A 20,753-nucleotide genomic window follows, 5' to 3' on the forward strand; every position below is an offset into this window, starting at 1 on the left:
GGGTAGAGAGCAGTGTTAAGTAAAAGTTAAATTACTAAATGTTAAGAGAATCTTTACTTCGACCGCTGGTTGTACGTGTAAGTTTTAAAATAATAATTTTATGTCCGCGTTGTCACAATGTTTTAACTGCTGCACGCTTATTTATCAATTGCGTGTGGTTCAACCCCGCAAGGACCATCGGGTAACGTCAGAAGTCGGTCACCCGTTGGTTTTCATTTCATAATAAAAAAACATAATGGGGAAATATGCACATTACTATCGGGAAAACTGGTCATTCATAACTGGAATAGTTTTAGCGGGCAGTCTCGCTTTAAGACGCAGTGTTACTTCCAATGAAGAAAGATGCATGAGATTCAAACAGTGGTGGAGTGGTGGATGCGAGGGGGGACCAAGGACAGTGCAAGCGGCTTTCCTTTTGGATACGGGTGACAAGCAGGCGTAAAGAGACAGCTTGTAGTTCAGCGTTTGTTTGCTTCATCCTCTGGCAGCTTTTAATAATGAATTAACGCGCTGGGATATTATATCGACTTCTCAAGTGAAATGCTTCGAGAGGGTTGACTGGGAAGTGAGAAGGAGCGGGATGCTGCCGGCGTCCTTGACAGAGGTAGGATCGGCCATTCCTCTTCTGTTGCGGGCGCTCTGGGGATACAATCCGCTCTCGGTTTCCCGTGGAAGTTCATGGTTCACAGCCCACTATAGTGAGGGAATGGTCGTGACCGTGACGGAGGAACTCACTCCATCTCCCCCGATGAGCCCTCTCCCCGTGGCCGTCAGCGCTCTCACCTCCCCCTGTCCCGGCTGTTACAGGTAAGAAGCGAGTGGCGGGACAGTCAAAGGCCGGAGTGGAGGGCATGAGAATTAACCCGAGAGAGGCCGGGGCCGGCGGGAATCGGCTCCAGCCGCTCAAATCATTGCCAAGTGAGGGTTTGTTAAAAGATTGAAGCGGCCGAGGTGGGGGGCGTTAACCCATTCCTTTTATACTGATGCAGTCTTAAATCTTAAATTAAAACTTAATAAGTAAATTGACAGCCCCCCCCCCAATTCTGCCGGATGAACTCAGTGGATCGAGCAGCATTTGAGCATTTGTAGGGGGGGGGGGGGAGCACCTGTCGACAGTTCGGGGCAATTCTTTTCCTTCCTCAGAGGCTGCATGACCCGCTGAATTCCGCCAGTAGATGGTTTGTTGCTCCGGTCTCCTACATCTGCAGTCTCTCGTGTCTCCAAAATAAATCGGCACCCTCGCCTCGCGACACGGTCGGGCGTTAAACATGTGCGAGCGGCGCCGTCACACAGTCTCTCTGTCAACTTTGACATGAGATCCACATGACTAACAGATGGCCCCGTGTAACCGCGGACCGGTTCGAAACTTCTCAGTAGGTGGCTTGCGCCCAAGCGGCAATGTAGCGCTAGCTCATTTCTCTACTCCGCGTTCAGTGGATGCAGGTTATTTCGGCTGGGGACGCTTCACGACAGGACTGGTTCTGGCTACAGTCGGGGCACTGTCCGCTGACGGAAGAGCAGAGAGAGGGGGAGAGAGAGAGAATTTGGGGTGATGGCGAAAGACAGGAGTGAGTGCGGCTCCGCTGAACACGGGTCCTCCTGAACGACGGCCAGCCACAAGACACCGTGTTCCCCAAGAGCGTCCGGAATCGCTCTCCTCAGCATCTGATTAACGTTCGCCACTGCTCTCTGGCCAAGCAGCTCCGGAAATCTCTCTGACAAGACTGTCCGTCAGAGTATAGTAAAGACAGAAGCAAAAAAAAACCCAGTATCTTCCTGCACGGTCTTTCAGATGACTTATATTAGCCCTTTTTACTAGCATGGAGTTTCTAGGGAGCCCAGAAAATTGACGCCCCATGTTTTCTAGAGGTGCTTCTGGTTGGGACATGGGGACAGCAAGAGCTTTCTGGTAGGCAGTTGTCTGTTGCAGTTTTCTTGGGAAAGGTAGTGAAGAGGAATCGGTATACCCACACGCTCGTCTGTTACGGAGAGGCGAGGAGGAAGCGCGTTACTCAGGATTCAACAGCGTGGGAGTTCACTGATTCTGGAGCAGGACTGGCAGATTTTAAAAATCGGTTTACCAGCCGGTTAGAAGCGAGCACATGACCACCTCCCCCGCCCCCTCCTTCTCTTGAAACTTTCTCGCCAGCTGCTCGCTGAACCATCGAGCGGGATTGTACTCGGGGTTGATCTGAGTGCTTAGCTCGGACTGATCTGCAAGGGGTGTCATTTACAGCTTCTAAACAGAAAGCATGTGGTTTGTTGGATGATGCAGTTTCCCAGGGCTGAAGGCGGTGTAAGTTTATTTAATGCTTCCTGCTTCACAGAGAGTCGCGATGATATCTAGAATGTCGGTGCTTCTCTACATCTGGATGGCAACCTGCGCCTTGGTGTTCGGTCACGGAGCTCTTCCGCCAACACTTGAACAACTTTATCTGCACCGGCCAGGTAAGGGGGTGTGCATTGGGGAACGGAAGGACTAGAGGACGAGAGCCTCTTTACACACGGGAATGGATTATATTCAATCTCATTTTTCCTGCTTGCCTTTGAGATGAATGGGAGGTGGAGTGAGTGGGCAGGTGTCGGATTCGAGATTGCTGTCAGCCTGTACTTTGCATATCCCGGAAACTGGCGACTGGCGAGTTTGGTGCGGAGACGTTGGTTTAAGGACGAGATGCGAGTCTCGCCGGACTGGGTAGCTGGATAGTGACTCCTGCGCAAGGGTGACGACAGGGAAGATACTGGGAAGGAGAGGGGGGCGGGTGCGAGGCGTTTTGAGTGTTGGTGAACGCTGAACGCATCGGTAGGAAGAGCGAGCAGGCAGGGGCGCTGATGTGTCGGCGACAGCTGTATCTGGGGTACGAGGACCTCTGTGCACGGGGGCGGGCAGGAAACTGGCCAAGCGGAGCCAGCCGGCGAAATGACAAATGTCGCGGACACACAGCACCGCGCCCGGAGCATCGCAGCTCCCAGCCGTGCCCTCCCTCCCTCCTTCCGCGAACCTCCGGCAGACAGCCGTTCTGCACCAAGAATCACCAAGATTGATGACAGCCAAAGCCCAAGCAGCCCCTTCCAATCTCTCGAGATAAAATTCACTACACTGACAGATGAAAGGAAATTGACGTGGCGCCCATCCCATCCAGATCGCTTCCCACCGCGACAGAAAGGGGCGAGCGGCCGAGCGTTGGCTGCCCAGTACAATTCCTGCAGCTAACTTACCCGGGTGGAGTAGACGCACGGGATAAGGGCAGGAGACCCTCGGAGGTAGAGGCTCCCACTGATCCCACAGAGCAGTGCACGGTGATCACTGATACCGACCGCTCGGTTCGCACGGTCCAACAGATCTCACTACCTCTGGGGCAAAGCCCGGGAGGAAAAAACAGCCGCATCTAAATAATTATAAAGGTCGGCGCTGTTTGTGTGGTGTGTTTTATTGATTCTGAAGTAACAGATGTATCGTATCACATTATAGTGACAATCGACGCCAATTCCAGTGGTAAAACACAGTAAAGTAGAGCGAATACGAATCTCAGGCTATCCGCCTCGTGAATGCTTTCGACTTTGTCCTTCTGTGCAGGGTTGGCTTGTATTGACAGCGCCGGTCCCCACACATGAACAAGAAAAGTTTGTACAGGGAATTTAGCTCTTAAGTGGCTGCTCTTAATTAGCAAAGCATTACAGTCTTATGAGGTCCTGTCGCCGTTTATTTGGTGTCGAAATCGGATACATCGATAACATGGGTGTAAAGTAAGATGCCGAAGGGTCGGGAATGGTACTTTAAACCATGCGCAGCTACAACAGGACTAATGAGTCATGGGTAATATTTTCACAATAATAAGAATTCTATAAGAAATTTTAAAAAATCTGGCAAAGCAGTTGATGCAAGCGGGTTGCAACAAAAGTGTTTCCAGTGTGTCTGTTAGAACACATTACAACTCAGGGCATCGGGAAGCAGGTTGCCCACAAATGTACTCCTGGAAGAGTTACTGTTGCAGGTACAGCTCGAATTATCTCCCAGGAAATTTCATGAGGCTCACGTCCACTTATCTTCTAAATTGCAAACGTCAGGGTTTCACACGGATAATCGATGAGCAAAGGGAATCTGTAAATCAAGCTGGATTTAGGAAAACTTCCTATCAAGCATGAGGCCTGTTAACTGAAGTTCCCCACTACCAAATTCATTTAAAAAGTCATACTCGTTCATAAACTTAAGGGTAAATTGCGAGACTTGAAAACGGGCATTCCCTCGCCTCACCGCCCGTTGCTCGCTGTTCATTACTGGGGTGCAGAAGGATGGCAGAAGGGGCGGAGGCTGAACACTGGTACCGGGAATGCATTGGAGGTTACACACACACACACACAAAATGCCCGAGGAACTCAACAGCTCAGGCAGCATCTACGGAAATGAATAAACAGTGCACGTTTCGGGCCGGGACCCTCCTTCAGGACTGGAAGCGAAAGGTGAAGTCGACAGAATTTTTTTTTTAATGGGGACAGGGCTAGGAAGATTAGCTAGAAGGTGATAGGTGAAGCGTGTGGGTGAGAAGGTAAAAGGTGGGAGAAAAGGAAATCTGAGGGGAGAGGAGATTGGAACATGGCAGAAAGGGAAGGAGGAAGGGGACCGAGGGAGGTGATAGGCAGGTGGAGGGAAGCAGTAAGGGGTCAGAGTGGGAATAGAAAAAGAGGGGTATGGGGGTGGGGAAAGAAAAAACTACCGGAAGGAGAATTCGATGATCATGCCATCAGGTTGGGGGCTATCCTGACGGAATGTGAGGTGTTGCTCTTCCACCCTGAGAGATGGCATTATCGTGGGAAAAGGGGAGGCCATGGACCTACATGTCAGAACTGAAATAGCGCTAGGAATTAAAATGGTCGCCTCAGGGAAATTCCGCTTTTGGTGGATGGAACACCAGAGCTCGACAAAGCGGCCTCCCAGCTTAAGTCGCGTCTCACCAATGTAGAGGAGGCCGCATCGGGAGCAGCGGACGAAAGTTTCCACGATAACACGCTCCCTTCACTTTGCCGCACCCCAGTCATATATAGCGTTATTTCATCCCAGTGACCTTCGCAATATAAAATTCTGCATTGTTTGCTATTAAGGACCTCCCCATTCCCTTTTTTAAGTTGTGTACTATCGTCAGCTAGTCTGGCTGTTTTCCAGCCAACGTTTCTGCTAATGTCAAAATGTCCATCACAAGCGGTCAGCGAACATCAAAACACACATCACATTGAGTTATGGTTCCTGCCAGGGTGTTGTGGAAGCATCATTAGTGTGATTTAGAGCTTGAAGTGTTGAATATCATAAAATCAAGTGATGTACTATTTTCAGGACTGGCTTTCACCAACTTTCGTAGTAAGAAGCAGCAGGCGAGTAGTCCATCTAGCAGCTCGCCTGTTTTCCGGTTAATGGGTCGATTGACTTTCCAGTCTATTGCTGTGTCCGAGTCAGAACAGCGGGCACTCTTCCGTGTGTTTCACTGGAGAGTGAAATGCGTTTGGTCTGGAAGTTAGTGGAACCAGGATTAAAAGATAAAACAGATACAAATAACTCTTTGATTTATAATCGTGCATTGGCTTCTTGTATTTAGACTTAGGAAGTGATAGAATTTGGCTAATTTTACCCACAGTGTAAGGCTGGTGTTAATGACTGAAGTGAAGACATTTAATATCTGGAAGAAGTGCTTTGGAAAACAGAGCAAAACGACATGGATATAGGGCAGTCACCTGGGATTAGTTTAAAGCAAAAAAAATCATGTTTCTGGTTCTATATTTTAATTGCTGTAATTCGTTGTACTTCCATTACTGCGTATAGAAGTGCTGATTCACTAACATATATAACATAACATATTACCACAATGGTTGAAGAAACTGAAACCATGCAAATTTAAAACAAAAACTTTGAAAGTGTAATGATCTAATTCCCAAAAGCTCCATTAGGACCACATGAATGGAGAAGCACACAGGGTTGTAATAGCATAATATAATCATAGGGTTGAGATTATGTTGATAAGTCATTCCTGTTTCATTCTTATTTCAAATAACAGTTTAACTCCCCAGGGTTTTTTTTGCCTTGTCACACACTGTAACCTACATGTTGTCGTGGCTAACGCAAATACTGTCCAACTTGTCAGCAGTAATTAACTTCTGTTTATGTCCTCCATAGATTTCCAGCGACTAAATATAATTGTTAGCTTTTATTATGGATTCATCATACATCATCCACATTGAGTATAAACGTTTACTGCCGTGACTAAAAAAAAAGCTATTTTAGAATAGTTCCAAATCTAACTTTTGGTTGATATTTTTAACTATTCGGTTTTTCTTTTGTTACTTCTGATATTATTACAGCAAAGAATTTCTTACTTTGCAATCATGCAAACCCTCTCGATGTGCAGGGTTCTCAACAGGATATTTTTCATGTCTTTCAGTTTGGGATTATCAAATCAGAGTTAAGTCTTGCGGGCTTTATGGATTCTGCCTCTGTGGAGTTATCTTTCAAAGCTCTTTTTTTTTGTCAATTACACAATTACACCAGTAGAGGAGAGAATCTGATAATTTTTTTAAAAATGAGGAAATTTCCAAATTAATACATTTGAAAGCAGAAGGTTGTTGTAGAAGAGGATGGTGCTGTCAGAGGAAGTTGGGGTGGGTATGCCTGGACCGTAGGACTATGTAAGGCTAGAAGAATTGTAGCAATAAGCATGGCAAGGATGCAGGGTGGTGAACACAAGAATGAAATTTTAAGATTTTAAATTGAAACTTGGTGAACAGGAGCCTGTGTAGGTCAGAGTGTTCGGAGGTAATGGAATATTTGATGTGAATAATAATGTAGGCAGCAGCATCTGAATGTACTCATGATTATGGTGAGTGGGAAATGGCAGGTTAGCTTGGGGAGCTGTGCATACATTGAGTCTGGGTGTAACAAAAGCAACACAATAGTGAGGAAGGCAGGGAAGCATGTATGTGTACCAATTCACAAGAGTGCATCCATGTCTCTGTGTGAATATTCTGCCCCGCTGCAGATCATAATGTTCTCCCTTCAATATCGGCATCCATAAATGTAAAGGGAAATACTTCTTGTTTAAACAAATAGCTTTGCTGAAATGGATTTCTGGTGCCACAGGAGTGTTATCAATTACAGATAATATTGGCTGAGTGGTAGGAGGCAAAGAATGGGAATAAAGGGGGCCTTTCTGGGTTAGCTGCCTGTGACTACTAGTGTTCTGCAGGGGCTAGTGTCGGGACTGCTTCTTTTTGCGTCATAGAGTATGTCAGTAATCTGGATGATAGAATTGATCTATCAATTTTGTGGATGTTACAAATTCAGGTAGTGGACTCAAAGTGTGAAGAAAGCAGGGGGTCAGCAGAGGGACTTAGACAGATTAGGAGAATGGGCAAAGAAGTGGCAGATGAAATATATGGTCATGTACTTTGGTAAGAGGAATAAAGGCATAGGCTATTGTCTAAATGGGGAGTAAATTCAGAAATCAGAGGTGCAAAGGGACTAGGGCAACCTCACATTGGATTCCCAAAAGGTTAACTTGCAGGATGAGTCATTGGTGAGGAAGGCAAATGAAATGTTTACATTCATTTTGAGAGGACTAAGATATAAAAAAAAGCATGTAATGCTGAAGCTTTATAAAGTCAGACTGCACTTGGATTATTGTGAGCAATTTTGGGTCCTCATTCTAAGTACGCATGCACTGGCATTGGAGGGCAACTAGAGGAGGTTCATGAGAATGATCCCAGGAATGAAAGGGTTAACATGAGGAGCATTTGATGGCTCTGAGCTGTACTTGCTGAGATTTTGAAGAATGAGAGGGATCTCATTGAAAGCTAGTGAATACTGAAAGGCCTAGATCGAGTGGATGTAGAGAGGATGCTTCCTATCATGGGGTGAATCTGGGACCAGAGTGCACAGCCTCAGAATGCACGGATATCACTTTAGAATAGAGATGGAGGGGAGGATTTCTTTAGTCAGATGGTAGTAAACTTGTGGAGTTCATTGCCATAGACAGCTGTGGAGGCCAAATCATTGGGTACCTTTAAAGCAGGGATTGAAAGGCTCTTGATTATTCAGGGGATCAAAGGTTACAGGGAGAATGCAGGGTAATGGAGTTGAGTGGGATAATAAGTCAGCTGTGATGGAAGGGTGGAAGAGACTAGATGGGCCAACTGGCCTAATTCTGTTCCTATGTCTTATCATCCAATTCATTTGGAGGTGAACACAACTCGCCATAAATATTTATTTCAGAGGTTTAATCTATGGTAAGAATGTCAGTAAACTAAGATGTTGCTATTCTTCTCAAGCAGCTGATTTACAATGACCACTTTTGAGAAGATGTTTCATGAGCTGTATGACACAAACAGTTCTTCTGGAACAATTGGTACTGTTTGCTTCTGCACAAAATGTTTTTACAATAAAACAAAAATAAGGACCCTGAGATGAGTTTCTTTTTACTTTGAGTGGAAAATCAAATGTGTGGAAAATTTAAGTATTTATTTTCTTCATTGACTTTTATCTTGATCATTTATTACTTAATTGGATTATGCTTAAATATCTGACAGTAAATGCATATATTATGGCAGCAATGATGGTTAGTTCTATGAATGATGTTATGACCATAAGACGATTACATATAGAAGCAGATTTGGCCCATTGAGTCTTGTACCATGTCATCATGACTTATCCTTTCTCCCTCTCAGCCCCAATCTCCTTCCTTCTCCTCATCTCCCTTCATGTCCTGAATAATCAAGAATCTATCAACTTCTGCCTTCAATAATACTTACTAAGATCCACAAATGGCTATAGTTAACCAAGCAGTTTTGTGTCTAATACAAACATCTGCTCGATCAGGCTCGTTCTTATAGGCACAACCAATTGAATAATGTGTAGGTGATGTGGTCTCAGATTACTTTCAAAAATCTGCTCACTTAATAAACATTATTACTAGTTCACCTGCCTAAAATGTTAGAAAACATAGCATATCAACAAAGCGGATGATGTGACATTTTGAGAGGATGCATTGTAAAATATCATGATGAGCAACATCACAAAACTTTTTCAGTATATTACTTTTGGCTGTATGTTTGTGAAGGGAATGCATCAAGACATAGCTGTTACAGATGCAATGATCGTCCAATACTAGCAGACTTGTAAGAGGAGGAAAATTCTATGTGCTGTAGCCTCTGTTTTCTGATGGGCTGTGTTTTTTTTTAGTTTCATTCAAGATTAGAACTTTTCATCATTCTGTTTTAGAGTTGATGCTGTCAAAGTAATTCAATGTAGTTAGAATGTAAAAAAGATTTATTTTAAAAAACAAATATTAAATAGTTAAGGGCAGTAATGTTATAATGTGGAGGTTATAAGAATGTATACTCATAGCTTACAATGCTTAGACTGGAAATATGATAGTTCCTGTGCTTTGGGAGCAAGAAAACATTGTTTTACAGAATATAATCACTCAGAGTTGAATTATGTTAAATGAAATGTTGGTTACCATTTGAGAATTGGAGCAAAACTTCAGTTTTATCTTTTTGAAGGTTTTATTTAATCTTTTCTTCAGCTCATGTGCCTAATTAGAGACAGTATATAGAAGTATGGATTAAATGTGGCCCCTTGGAAGCAGTTGATTTGAATGTATTCTGCCTTTTAGTCTGTAGAGTTGTAGAGGACTACAGCCCAGGAGCAGGCCCTTCAGCCCATTTAGTCCTTACCATACTATTATTCTGCTTATTCCTATCAATTTGTAACTGGATTATAACCCTCCAGACCCCTCCCATCATGTATTTAGCTAAACAACTATACGTGAACTGAAGCATTACCAAGTACTGTCTGTTGTTCAGCACTTGCTCTGTAAAATATTTAACTACCATCAGTTTATGGGAATGTTACTTAGTAGTATTACACTTGTGATCCCATTCTATACTCATTCCTTTGTGTGCTGTGCATCAGGGAGAAAAATTTATAAAAAGCTTTGGTATTTGAAGGATGCTAGACAAGTAATGGGGCGAGGAGGACACTGAAATTTTGCCATATATTACTCTCTAGTCTTAATCACAAAGAAAATTAAATTCTCAAAGATACAAGCATTTTTATGTTTTTAAAACTCAGCATTGCTAAAGAATCACCATAATAATACTGACTTATGTATGTTTTATAATATGAATATATGATTTAACAAAACTGTGTAAGGATTATCTAGTGTGTGCTCAAAGAATAGGTAGAAAAGTTCTTAATATATCTATTTCTAACAAGGCATAATCTTGTGTGACATCTGAATCTAATTGATAAACATAAGTTTTTCTTAGTACTGTCCAGTTTTTAATCACAGACCTCTTCTTAAGCATTTGGTTCAGAGGGTACACAGTTTAATATGGATCAAGTTAAACCATTTGTACACAATGGTCTGAGGAAACCCAGCTTCTCTGCTGGATTGTCTACTGTCACGTTCTTAAAGTCAGTAAGGGAGAATGAGTGAATAAACTTGATACTTGTTTGCCACTTTCAACTATTGTAAACATATCACCAGGGTTTCACTACGTGCATTGACAATTATGTTAATGTTAGACATTTAAATTAATAAATCATGAATACATATTCTGATAAAGGGTCCCAGACCCAAAGTGCTAATGTTTCTCTTTCCACTGATGCTACATAATCTGCTGAATATTCCCAGCGTTATTGCTTATTATCTGACAATGATAACAAACTTGTTGATTTGCGCAAACGGCAATGGTATATGATTAATGTTACCTGAAATTAAAATGAGCAGAAAACTTGTAACTACATTAGATAAAGGAACATGGAATAGAATATGTTGAAGCAGAAAATGCATCATTCAGGGAAAGTGAAGCTCTAACCATCTTATGTTGATGAACTTTAATTAGTCGAGATGAAAAGTCATCAGTCTGAAATGTTAATTCTGTTTTTTTTCTGCTCTGTATATACAGTTTGACCTACTGAATGTTCTCAGTATTTACTGATTTATTACAGATTTTCAGCTTCTGTAATATATTCCTTTTATAGATATAGAATCTGGACAATCTCTCAAGTATTGTCTTGCATTCCATAACCAAATTCATATTCCCTCTTTTTCTTAATATTAATTTGCTATATATGATATTTTAAAATTGAGACTCGTGCAGTTACAGCATAGATATAAGGATTTTTTTAATGGTGTTAGATGAACACAGCGCATGTCTTGAAACTTTAGCTGTTTTCAAGAGATCCTTTGTCCTGCAGTTGGGGCCAATTTATTTTGTGTACTGGGAATGTAAAGAAAACTGCATTTTCCACTGTTCATATTAAAACAAGTAGAACTGAGCAGAAGAGATCACAACTGTGGCCTTTGGATATCCACAAAATCAACAAACAGGAAAGGGCGCAAAAAGATTTTGAGGATATTACCATGACTGGAGGTTTTGAATCAACAGTGGAGTCTGGATGGGCTGTAACATTTTTCTTTGCAGCAATAGGACACTGAGAGGTGAGTTTACAAAAATACATAAAATTATGAATGTCAGGCAAGGCGAATAACAGTAGTCTTTTCCTCATGGTAGGACAGTCCAAAACTAGAAAGCATAGAGAGGGTGAGAGATTGAAAAGGGACCTGAGGGACAACATTTTCACCCAGATAGTGGTGGGTATAAGACCATAAGATCCTAAGACAAAGGAGCAGAATTAGGCCATCTGGCCCATCGAGTCTGTTCCATCATTCAATCATGCCTGATCTTTTTTTCTTTCTCCTCCTCAACCCCAGTTCCCGGCCTTCTCCCCGTAACCTTTGATACCATTTCCAATCAAGAACCTATCAATCTCTGTCTTAAATATACTCAATGACCTGGCCTCCACAGCTGCAGGTGACAACAAATCCCACAAATTCACTCCTCTTTGGCTGAAGAAATCTCTCTGCATCTCTGTTTTGAAAGGGCACCCCTCTATCCTGAGGTTGTCCTAGACTCTCCCACCACAGGAAACATCCTTTCCGCATCTACTCTGTCAAAGACTTTCAATAATCAAAATGTTTCAATGAGATCCCCCCTCATCCTTCTGAATTCCAGCGAGTACAGACCCTGAGCCATCAAACGTTCCTCATTTGATAACCCTTTCATTCCTAGAATCAGCCTTGTGAACCTCCTGTGGACCCTCTCCAATTCCAGCACATCTTTTCTAAGATAAAGGACCCAAAGCTATTCACAATACTCAAGGTGAGGCCTCACCACTGACTTATAAAGCCACAGCATCACATCCTTGTTCTTGTATTCTTTACCTCTTGAAATGAACGCTAACATGGCATTTGCCTCCTTCACCACTGACTCGACCTGCAAGTTAACCTTTAGGGTATTCTGCACAATGACTCCTGTCCCTTTACAACTCAGACTCCTGGATCTTCTCCCCACTTAGAAGATAGTCGGCACTTTTATTTCTATGACCAAAGTGCACGACCATGCATTTTACAACATTGTATTTCATTTGCCTCTTTCTTGCCCATTCTCCTAATCTGTCTAAGTCTTTCTGCATCCTACCCCTCTCCACAACACTACTTGCCCCTCCACCAATCTTCATATCATCTGCAAACTTGGCAGCAAAGCCACCTATTCTGGAGGTATGTGGAATGAGATTTCAGAGGAAGGTGCAATTAGGTCATTTAAAAGATATTTGAATAGATACAAGGATAGAAGAGGTTTAGAGGGATGTGGGCCAAATGTAGGCATATGACTAGGCAACTTGGTCAGGATGGACAAGTTGAGCTTAAGGGCACGTTTCCACTCTGCACAGCACTGATACTCTATGGCTTCATACGGTGCCAACTTTGAATAGAACTGTGATCTACCGGGATATAAAGAGCAAACACGAGGAAATCTGTAGATGCTGGAAATGCAAGCACCACACACAAAATGCTGGTGGAACACAGCAGGCCAGGCAGCATGTATAGGAGAAGCACTGTTGACGTTTCGGGCTGAGACCCTTCGTCAGGACTATCTTGTCCTGATGAAGGGTCTCGGCCCAAAACGTCAACAGTGCTTCTCCTATAGATGCTGCCTGGCCTGCTGTGTTCCACCAGCATTTTGTGTGTGTTGTCTACCGGGGTATAGTGGGTTCTTTGAAATATTCAAGTAAGCATGTAAATGAATCATTGTACAGCTTCCTTGGGTTAGACATAACACAGAAATTGTCTCCATTTCTCAGTGGTTTTGTAGAACAGTGCAGCATGGAAGCAGGACCTTTAGCCCACTGTGAAGTTATCTGACACAAGAATCAACTGTCCAGTTGCTTAATAAATTAGCATTAAGACCTCTCGCCAAGGGTAGTGGTGTCAAACAGGAAGCAACTCTTGACTGAAGCTATAAGTGAGCTAGACTTGTGAAAGTGTGGGCCTCACAAATACTGAAGCATTTCTTAACTAAAGAGCTGAATGCTACTTCTACATTAAGTTTCATCCAATTCCTACCCTATTTGCCACTGGGGAATGTAAGACATTCATCCTTCTTTATGAGGGTTTCCCTCAATATCTGGTTATCCTGTGGTGTTGGCACTGGAACTCCACTGGCGAGGTCTTCGTGGTTGCCTCTGAACTCTCCCCTAGCAATCATGTCTTGCCCAACACTTCCTTAGCAAGCTTCATCCTCTGCCATGGTAAAGGGTCACAAAGAAGAACATTTGCAATTCATGCATAATAGAGTATTGGTCCATGAACATTATCCAAAACTACTATGCTCCCACATCACCTTTTTAGCAGAATTCCTAGCAATTCTCACCTAGGAATCCAATTGGTACCTTGACACCTGAAATAAAATAGTCCCATACAGGTTATTACTCGTTGGCTACTAGTAACACTTAAATACCAGCTGCCAGTTTGTTACGCCACTAGCCAGGATTCACTTGAGGTGTTCAACTGTTAGACTTCTAAATTAAGGCCACATTATATTATATGTTTAAGGAATGTTAGGATTGCCAATTTAATTTGTGGCCCTTTGTAGTTTGGAGAATGTGGAAGGGGAGGATGTTGACCAGCTGAAGTAGGTACAGATATTGTCACCCTTACCTTCAAACCACATCTTTAGGCTAGCATACTGTGCATACACCGCGACCTTGTGATTGGTTGAGATTCCTCCTTAGAATCATCAAGGACAGGGTACCAGGCTATTTAATGTGAGAAGAGGTTCAGTCCTCTGGATATGGTGGTTTGCATCCTGGGTCTGCAAGCAAGTGGCTGCAGACCTAGTCAATTTTCAGTTTGCAGGACATTGATAAACCACAAATAGAGTAGGCCTATTCAAGAAAGCAGAAAGACAGTTTACAGAAAAATTAAGACCAGTTCGCTTGACGAGTGGCTTTAGGAAAATGGTGGAATTATAATGAAGGAATAAATAGTAGGACATATGGAAAATTAAAATGCAACCAAGCAGAGCCTATGCGATTCTATGAAAGGAAAATAATGCATGATAAATTTATTGAAGGTCTTTGAAAGTGTTGCATACAGGGGAGCCAGCAGTAGTAGTGTATTTGGATTTTCAGAAGATATTCAATAAAGTGCCATATAAAATTTTATTACACAGAATAAGAAATTATGGCACTGGGAATTATTCAAGGAGAACAGGTCGGCTAACGAATAGAAAACAGTATCAGACAAATTGGGCATTTTCAGGTTGGCAAGCTGTAAGTAGTGGGATGCCACGGAGATTGGTGCTAAATTTCAAAGAGTTGCAGTCCATAATAAACATTAGATAAAGGATCTGAGTGTACTGGGACCAGATTTGTTAATCATACAAATGTGTGCTTTTAAGTTGCAAACTATGAGAAGGATTCAAAGAGACTGAAAATCCATATAGTTAGTGCACAAACATTTGGCAAATGGAGTACAAACTGAAGATGTAGAAGGTTATCTACTTTGATTGGAGAAATTGAAAAGCGGAATATTATTTAAACAGAAGAAAACAATACCTACTGATGTACAGAGTGACCTCACGTGTGAAATACAGACAGTGCAACATTTTGGTTAGGAAGGCAAAATGGCCTTTCTTTCCAAGGTGTGGAATATCTGACAATACAAGTGATGGTGAGATCACACCTGGAGTACTGCATAGGGTACGTTTCCTTATTTAGGGAGGAATATATTTGCATTTGAAGCAGTTCAAAGAGCAGCTTCAGTGTCTAATAATGGCTAACAATAATAGAGAATTTAAAGAGCACATGGCCACTTGACCCTGTACCTTCCCTCTATAAAACCATAGATGATCTAATCTTGTCTCAGCTCCCTTTCCTACATGTTTCCCAAATTCGCTCATTAGTCACTGGAATGAAGAGGTAGTCTTATGATAAAAAGGTTATGTAGGTTGGGCCAGACTTTATTGCTGTTATTGAATTTGCTGAGGAGTTACTGGGAGTAGAATTTCAGATTAAGGATTAACATATTTATGAATATAAAAGAAATTTCTTTTCTCACTGACTTGAAAATCTTTGACATTCTCTCCTCAGAGTTATCGATATTGAAGCATTGATTATATTCAGTGGCAAGATGAACTGATTTTAGTCTACATGGAGTTGAGTGAGTGTTTTTGAGGCTGGAAAGGGTGGCATGGCAGTGTGGCTGCTAGCTCAAAGTTATTACAGCTTGGGGCAATGGAATTCAGAGTTCAATTCTGGCATTGTCTGTAAGGACTTTATATGTTCTGCCCGTGACCATGGGGGTTTACTCTGAATACTCCATCCCCTTTCTAGAACATAGAACAGTACAGCCATGATCAGGCCCTTTGACCCACAATGTTGTACCAAACTTGCTAAAAAGCCAATCAAACACTAATCCCACCTACTGATACAATGCCCATATCCATCCATCCTCCCTGCATCCATGTGCCCATTTAAATGTCTCTTAAAAGCCTTTATTGTGTTCGCCCCTGCCACCTTAAGGGCATTCCAGGCATCCATCAATGTCTTGAGTAAAATACTTGCCTCCCTACAGTCCAAAGGTGTACCAGTTGGTAGGTCAATTAGTCATTGTAAATTCGGAAGTAATATGGCAGACAATGCTTTTTCTTTTGTAGATTTGATCCTCAGTGATTTCAGTGGGATGAGAAGTAAGCAAATTCCGTTAGAGGTGGTTGACTTCTTGTTATCTCATTACTTATCAGGCGTAGAAACCTGACTTATCCCTGTCTGAAGAGCTCCACAGGACATCAGTTATGCCTCCAAAGATCTGACCTCCTAAGTGAGGCTTGTTAGGTATGTCGAATAGTGATTGTGGTGGGGTATGAGGTAGCCATAAACGTAAGCATTTTCATCAATGACAACTCTGTCCTTGAAAATTCAGTGCTTTCTGCCATTTCTTTATATTATTCAGAGTGAATTAACTTTGCTGAAACTGGTGGGGAGGGATGGGGGTGGGGGGGAAGTAATCTCAGGAGGAAGGCAAAATGGATTACCTATTAGCACTTCCAGCTAAATAATGCTTCAGCTTTGATTCTAGCACTCGTGTATTGTGCCCTGCCATTGCTGGGAATGGGGATATCCTTGGAACCTTCCTTCATGGTAACTGAATATCCACCACAGTTCATAACTGCAAGGCTGATTGGCTCTGTTGGCAGTGAGATCACTTTGAGTTTTTGCTGATCTAGCATGGTCATGTCCCAAGTTGCTACTTAATTAAGCTAGGACCTCACTATTTAAGAATAGAAAGGTTGTACTGGACTCCGTGGTTACAAATTGTGCTGATGTACTTTCCTACTGATGTACTTCTGCAAGATATAAGGGGTAAAGCCGGGCAGATAGGTGGAGTATTAATGAGACAGAATTCAGTCATTACAATCTTATTCAGTTACATTTAGCATGTTTATACAAAAGGGACAAAGATAAATTAGAAGTTATACTTCTCAATTGGATTAAGACCAGTTTTATTCAATGATGAGTAATTTAGCAAAAACCATTTGAAGATAATTGCCTCTCATTGTTTTGAGTCAGATTTATGAAGGAATTTCAAGAAGTTCAGAGTAAGTATATTCCCCAAATCCAGAGACTCTTGGATGCAAGTTAGATATGATAAGCCTACACGTACAAGATACTGAACGCTTAATTCAGCATAAAGCTTAGAAGAGAATTAATAATATAGGAGTGAAATTAAGAAGGAAATGAGGAAAGGATAGTATGTTAAAAAGTGTTTACAAGAAAAGAACAAATTTTACTGTATTTTCAAAGCAAATAACGAGCAAGAACAAGTTAAACAATGGTTATCAGAATCAAGTTTATCATTGGCATATGTCATGAAATGTGCTGTTTTGTGGCAGCAGTACATTGTAATACATAATAATGATAGTTAAAAACTAAATTACAATAAGAAATATATATAGACAATTAAAGAAATAGTACAAAAAGAGAGGAAAAGAAGAAAAACAGTGAGGAAGTTCGCATGGGTTCATTGTCCATTTAGAAATCTGATGGTGCAGAGGAGGCAACTCTGTGTGTCTTCAGGCTGCTGTATTTCCTCCTAAATGGTAGCAATGAAAGGCCATTGTTCTCATAAACAGCTAACTCATCCAGGTCTGACAAGAACAAAAAACAAAGAAAGAAAGAAAGAATTAAGAACAAAGTACAAACAAAGAAAGGAAGAGGTCTCACACTAAAAACTAGCTCAGATGACAGAATTAATAAGGCTTCCATTGATAAGGGGTAACCAATGATATTGTGTGTGTCACAAGGCTGCAGAGCAACTTCTAGAAACATATAGAATCAGTTGTCATATACAGATGAATATGTAAGAATTACAAGCAAGCATAAGAAAGTTAAACAACAAGAAAAGTAACTATTTTTACTCTCTAATCCAACAGGTACTAAATAAATACTTTGTGACAGAATTATTGCTGATGTTATCACAAGACAAATGAGTGCAAAGTATCACATGGGATAAATATAGGAGAAAAGAGGAAATATTATGTATTTGATCATTTTAAAATGAATATATTTCAGATCTGGATGGAATTTACTCCAAGCAAAGAGGGGGCAGGGAGCCGTGGGGCCTGTGACATCAGTGCTTTTCAGTCCTCTCTGTCAGCAGTTGATTGAAGGACTGTTGATAAAGTACTGTTGTTTAATAAGAAGGAATTGATATGCCAGGTAATTACAGAGCTGTTCATTTAATCAGTATTGGATAAATTATCGGAATCCATTCTAGAGAACAGTGTAAGCTTTCATTTAGAAAGACACAGATTAATCAGGGCTGGCCAGCTTGGATCGTTTAAAGGGAGCTTGTGTCTGACTAACTTGATTGAACACTTTCACAGGTAGGGTGAATCAGAGAAGTATGTTTTCTGTATGAATCTTAGCAAGATCCCACGTAGCAAAAATGTCAAAGCCATGGGATTCAAGGGAAGAATGATAAATTACACCAAATTTGGGCTCAGTGACAGGACGCAAAAGGTAATGACTGACCAGGCAGCTGTGATGAGAAAGGATGTTACAGGTGGGGTTCTGCAGCATTCAGTTACTTTGTGTAATGTGGTAGTTGTCCATTGTGTCTGACAATGGCAGGAAACCTGTGTGAAAGTGTTTTTAAAGTGGAAAAGCCAGTGCAAGGGGGCAGTTCCACTCTCGCAACCTCAGAAGTCTGGGTCCCGCAGCATGAACAATCAACACAAATTGGAGTCTTCCTTGGTTGCAGTGGATGACCGTGACGTCTCCATTCCCTTGTCAGGCCCTTCACTCTCCACAGAGCATTGCAGAAGAACCTTCTTGGCCATTGGATCTCACTGTACATCTCATTGGCCCCGTCTGCTGGAACTGAATTTGCATGCTAACAGAGGCTCATCACTATCTCACAGGGGTATGAGGTCACTGCTACCCTCACCTGCTTTAGCCCACCTGTCGAAGCAGTGTACTGGGGTATGGCACCTGTCGCAGCTACCTGGAGCCACAGGTGAGAGCTGAGTGTCTGGTGAGGACCAAAGGTGAGTGGGCTGCCCCCGTATGGACACGACAAGCCCCTTCACCAGAGTTGCTGCCCCTCCCTGGACACCCCACATAGTGTCATGTATATTAACACTTCAAATGGATGTAGGAAGCATGATAAAGGAGGTGGTTATGTGGTGGACATGAAGGAAAGATATAGACTGCAGGTACAGATAAGTGGTCCAGTTAATTGAAGATGAAAAAGCCAAATGAAATTTAATCTTAACAAACAAGTGTGAAGGAATGAATTTATGGAGATTCAGCAATACAAAGTAAAAGTACAATAAATGACAGGATATTATTTGTTGTGTATCAGCGGGGAACCTGGGGTATATATGTGCAGATTTTTAAAGGTAGTAGGACAGGCTAATAAGGTAGTTAAAAGTAATCCCATTATTAGCTGAGGCACTGAATATAAGAAAAAGAAGTTTATGCAAAAAAACTGTGCAGTAACAATTAACTATGCTGTGGCTCAGGTCACCACACTGCAGGAAATATATAATTAATGCAAAAGGGCGGGTTATAAAATTGTAAAATTTAAAGTTCAGTGTGAAGTCTCAGGGGCTACAGCGTGTCCAGAAGGTTGCTTTCCCTCAGTGATGTCTTGTGTATCATTGGAGAAATGTCGGAGGTCACAAACCAATGTGGGGGCGGGGTAGTGGGATAGAGAATTATGGTGAAAAGATGACAGAGGTTTAGGGAGCACATGTGGACTGAACAAATGGTGTTTGGCTTTTCCAGTGCAGAGGAAACCACAATATGGTAAGATTGAAGAAATGAATATTAATTATAGTGCTGAAATGCCAGCCTTTCCTGTCTGCCCACAGGTGCTGCTTAACCTTCCAGCAATTTGTTTGGTTTCAGATTTCCACTATCTGCATTTTTGTTCTGCTCCATGTACATAAACCAGGATTGCTTCCTCTAGAACAGCGGAAACAGAGGAGAGACCTAATTGAGGTGCATAAAGGTAAAAGGGATCAATAGGAAGACCGATTTACCTTGGCAAAGATGCCAAACGACCTGAGGGCATGGGCTTGAAATAATTGGTATGAAGAGGAGAAGAGAGATGAGGAAACATGTTTTCATTCACATGAGAGTAGGAGTCTGGAATTCATTGCCTGAGATGCTGAAGGAAGGCTAAATCCTCACAACATTTAAACAGTACTTGGATGTTTCCTGGAAAAATGAGTTACCTGCAAGGCCAAGGACTGGGTGCTGGGAGGTGGGATTAGATTGGGCAACACTTCATCAACCAGCATAGACATAACAGGCTGAGTGGTTGGAGGAATGAAGGAAATGAATTGTCTACAGTAGCTAATTGGTGCTGATCAAGGGAGATGCTTTGTTCTAGGTGGCGTTGAGCTTCCTAACAGCTGAGCTCATCTTGCACGTGAAAGCTTTCCATCACGTTTCTGACTTGTGCCTTGTTGATGATTCAAAATCTGTGTGACATCAGAAGTCGAGTTACTCTTCACAGGATACTTGATCTCTAACATATTATATATCCAGATATATTTATATGGAAATCTAGGTGAAGTTCTGGTTAATGAGAACTTGTAACTGTCTCAGAGACAAGTTTCATTGAGACATTTATTTTATGTTTTTGTCATAAATTCATGATTCTTTTATCATGTTAAAATATTTTATGTAAGGTTTTATTTTAATGTAGAGTGTCATGGGTCACATGACCAGGGTTTAACGGATCACATGACCAGAGTCACATGAAAGCGCGACTGTGGTATTATGGCTCAGAACCAACATGGAAGCAGAGAAAGACATATGGCCCTAAAATAACCTTATTCTGCATGTGGTC

At 42.0% G+C, this 20,753-nt stretch overlaps 1 protein-coding gene across 1 annotated transcript in view; it reads left to right on the forward strand.

The window, feature by feature from the left end:
- The first annotated feature begins 2,224 nt into the window (after window positions 1–2,224).
- The window catches only part of LOC132378119 (chemokine-like protein TAFA-1), a 591,379-nt gene continuing 572,850 nt past the window's right edge, over window positions 2,225–20,753 (forward strand). Inside the window, exon 1 of the mRNA XM_059944864.1 lies at window positions 2,225–2,448. Coding sequence (XP_059800847.1) covers window positions 2,310–2,448 — 139 coding nt within the window. The 5' untranslated portion in view covers window positions 2,225–2,309. The remainder of the gene's footprint in view (window positions 2,449–20,753) is intronic.

Source organism: Hypanus sabinus, chromosome 19 (genome assembly GCF_030144855.1).
Source record: "Hypanus sabinus isolate sHypSab1 chromosome 19, sHypSab1.hap1, whole genome shotgun sequence".
Classification (NCBI taxonomy): Eukaryota; Metazoa; Chordata; class Chondrichthyes; order Myliobatiformes; family Dasyatidae; genus Hypanus; species Hypanus sabinus.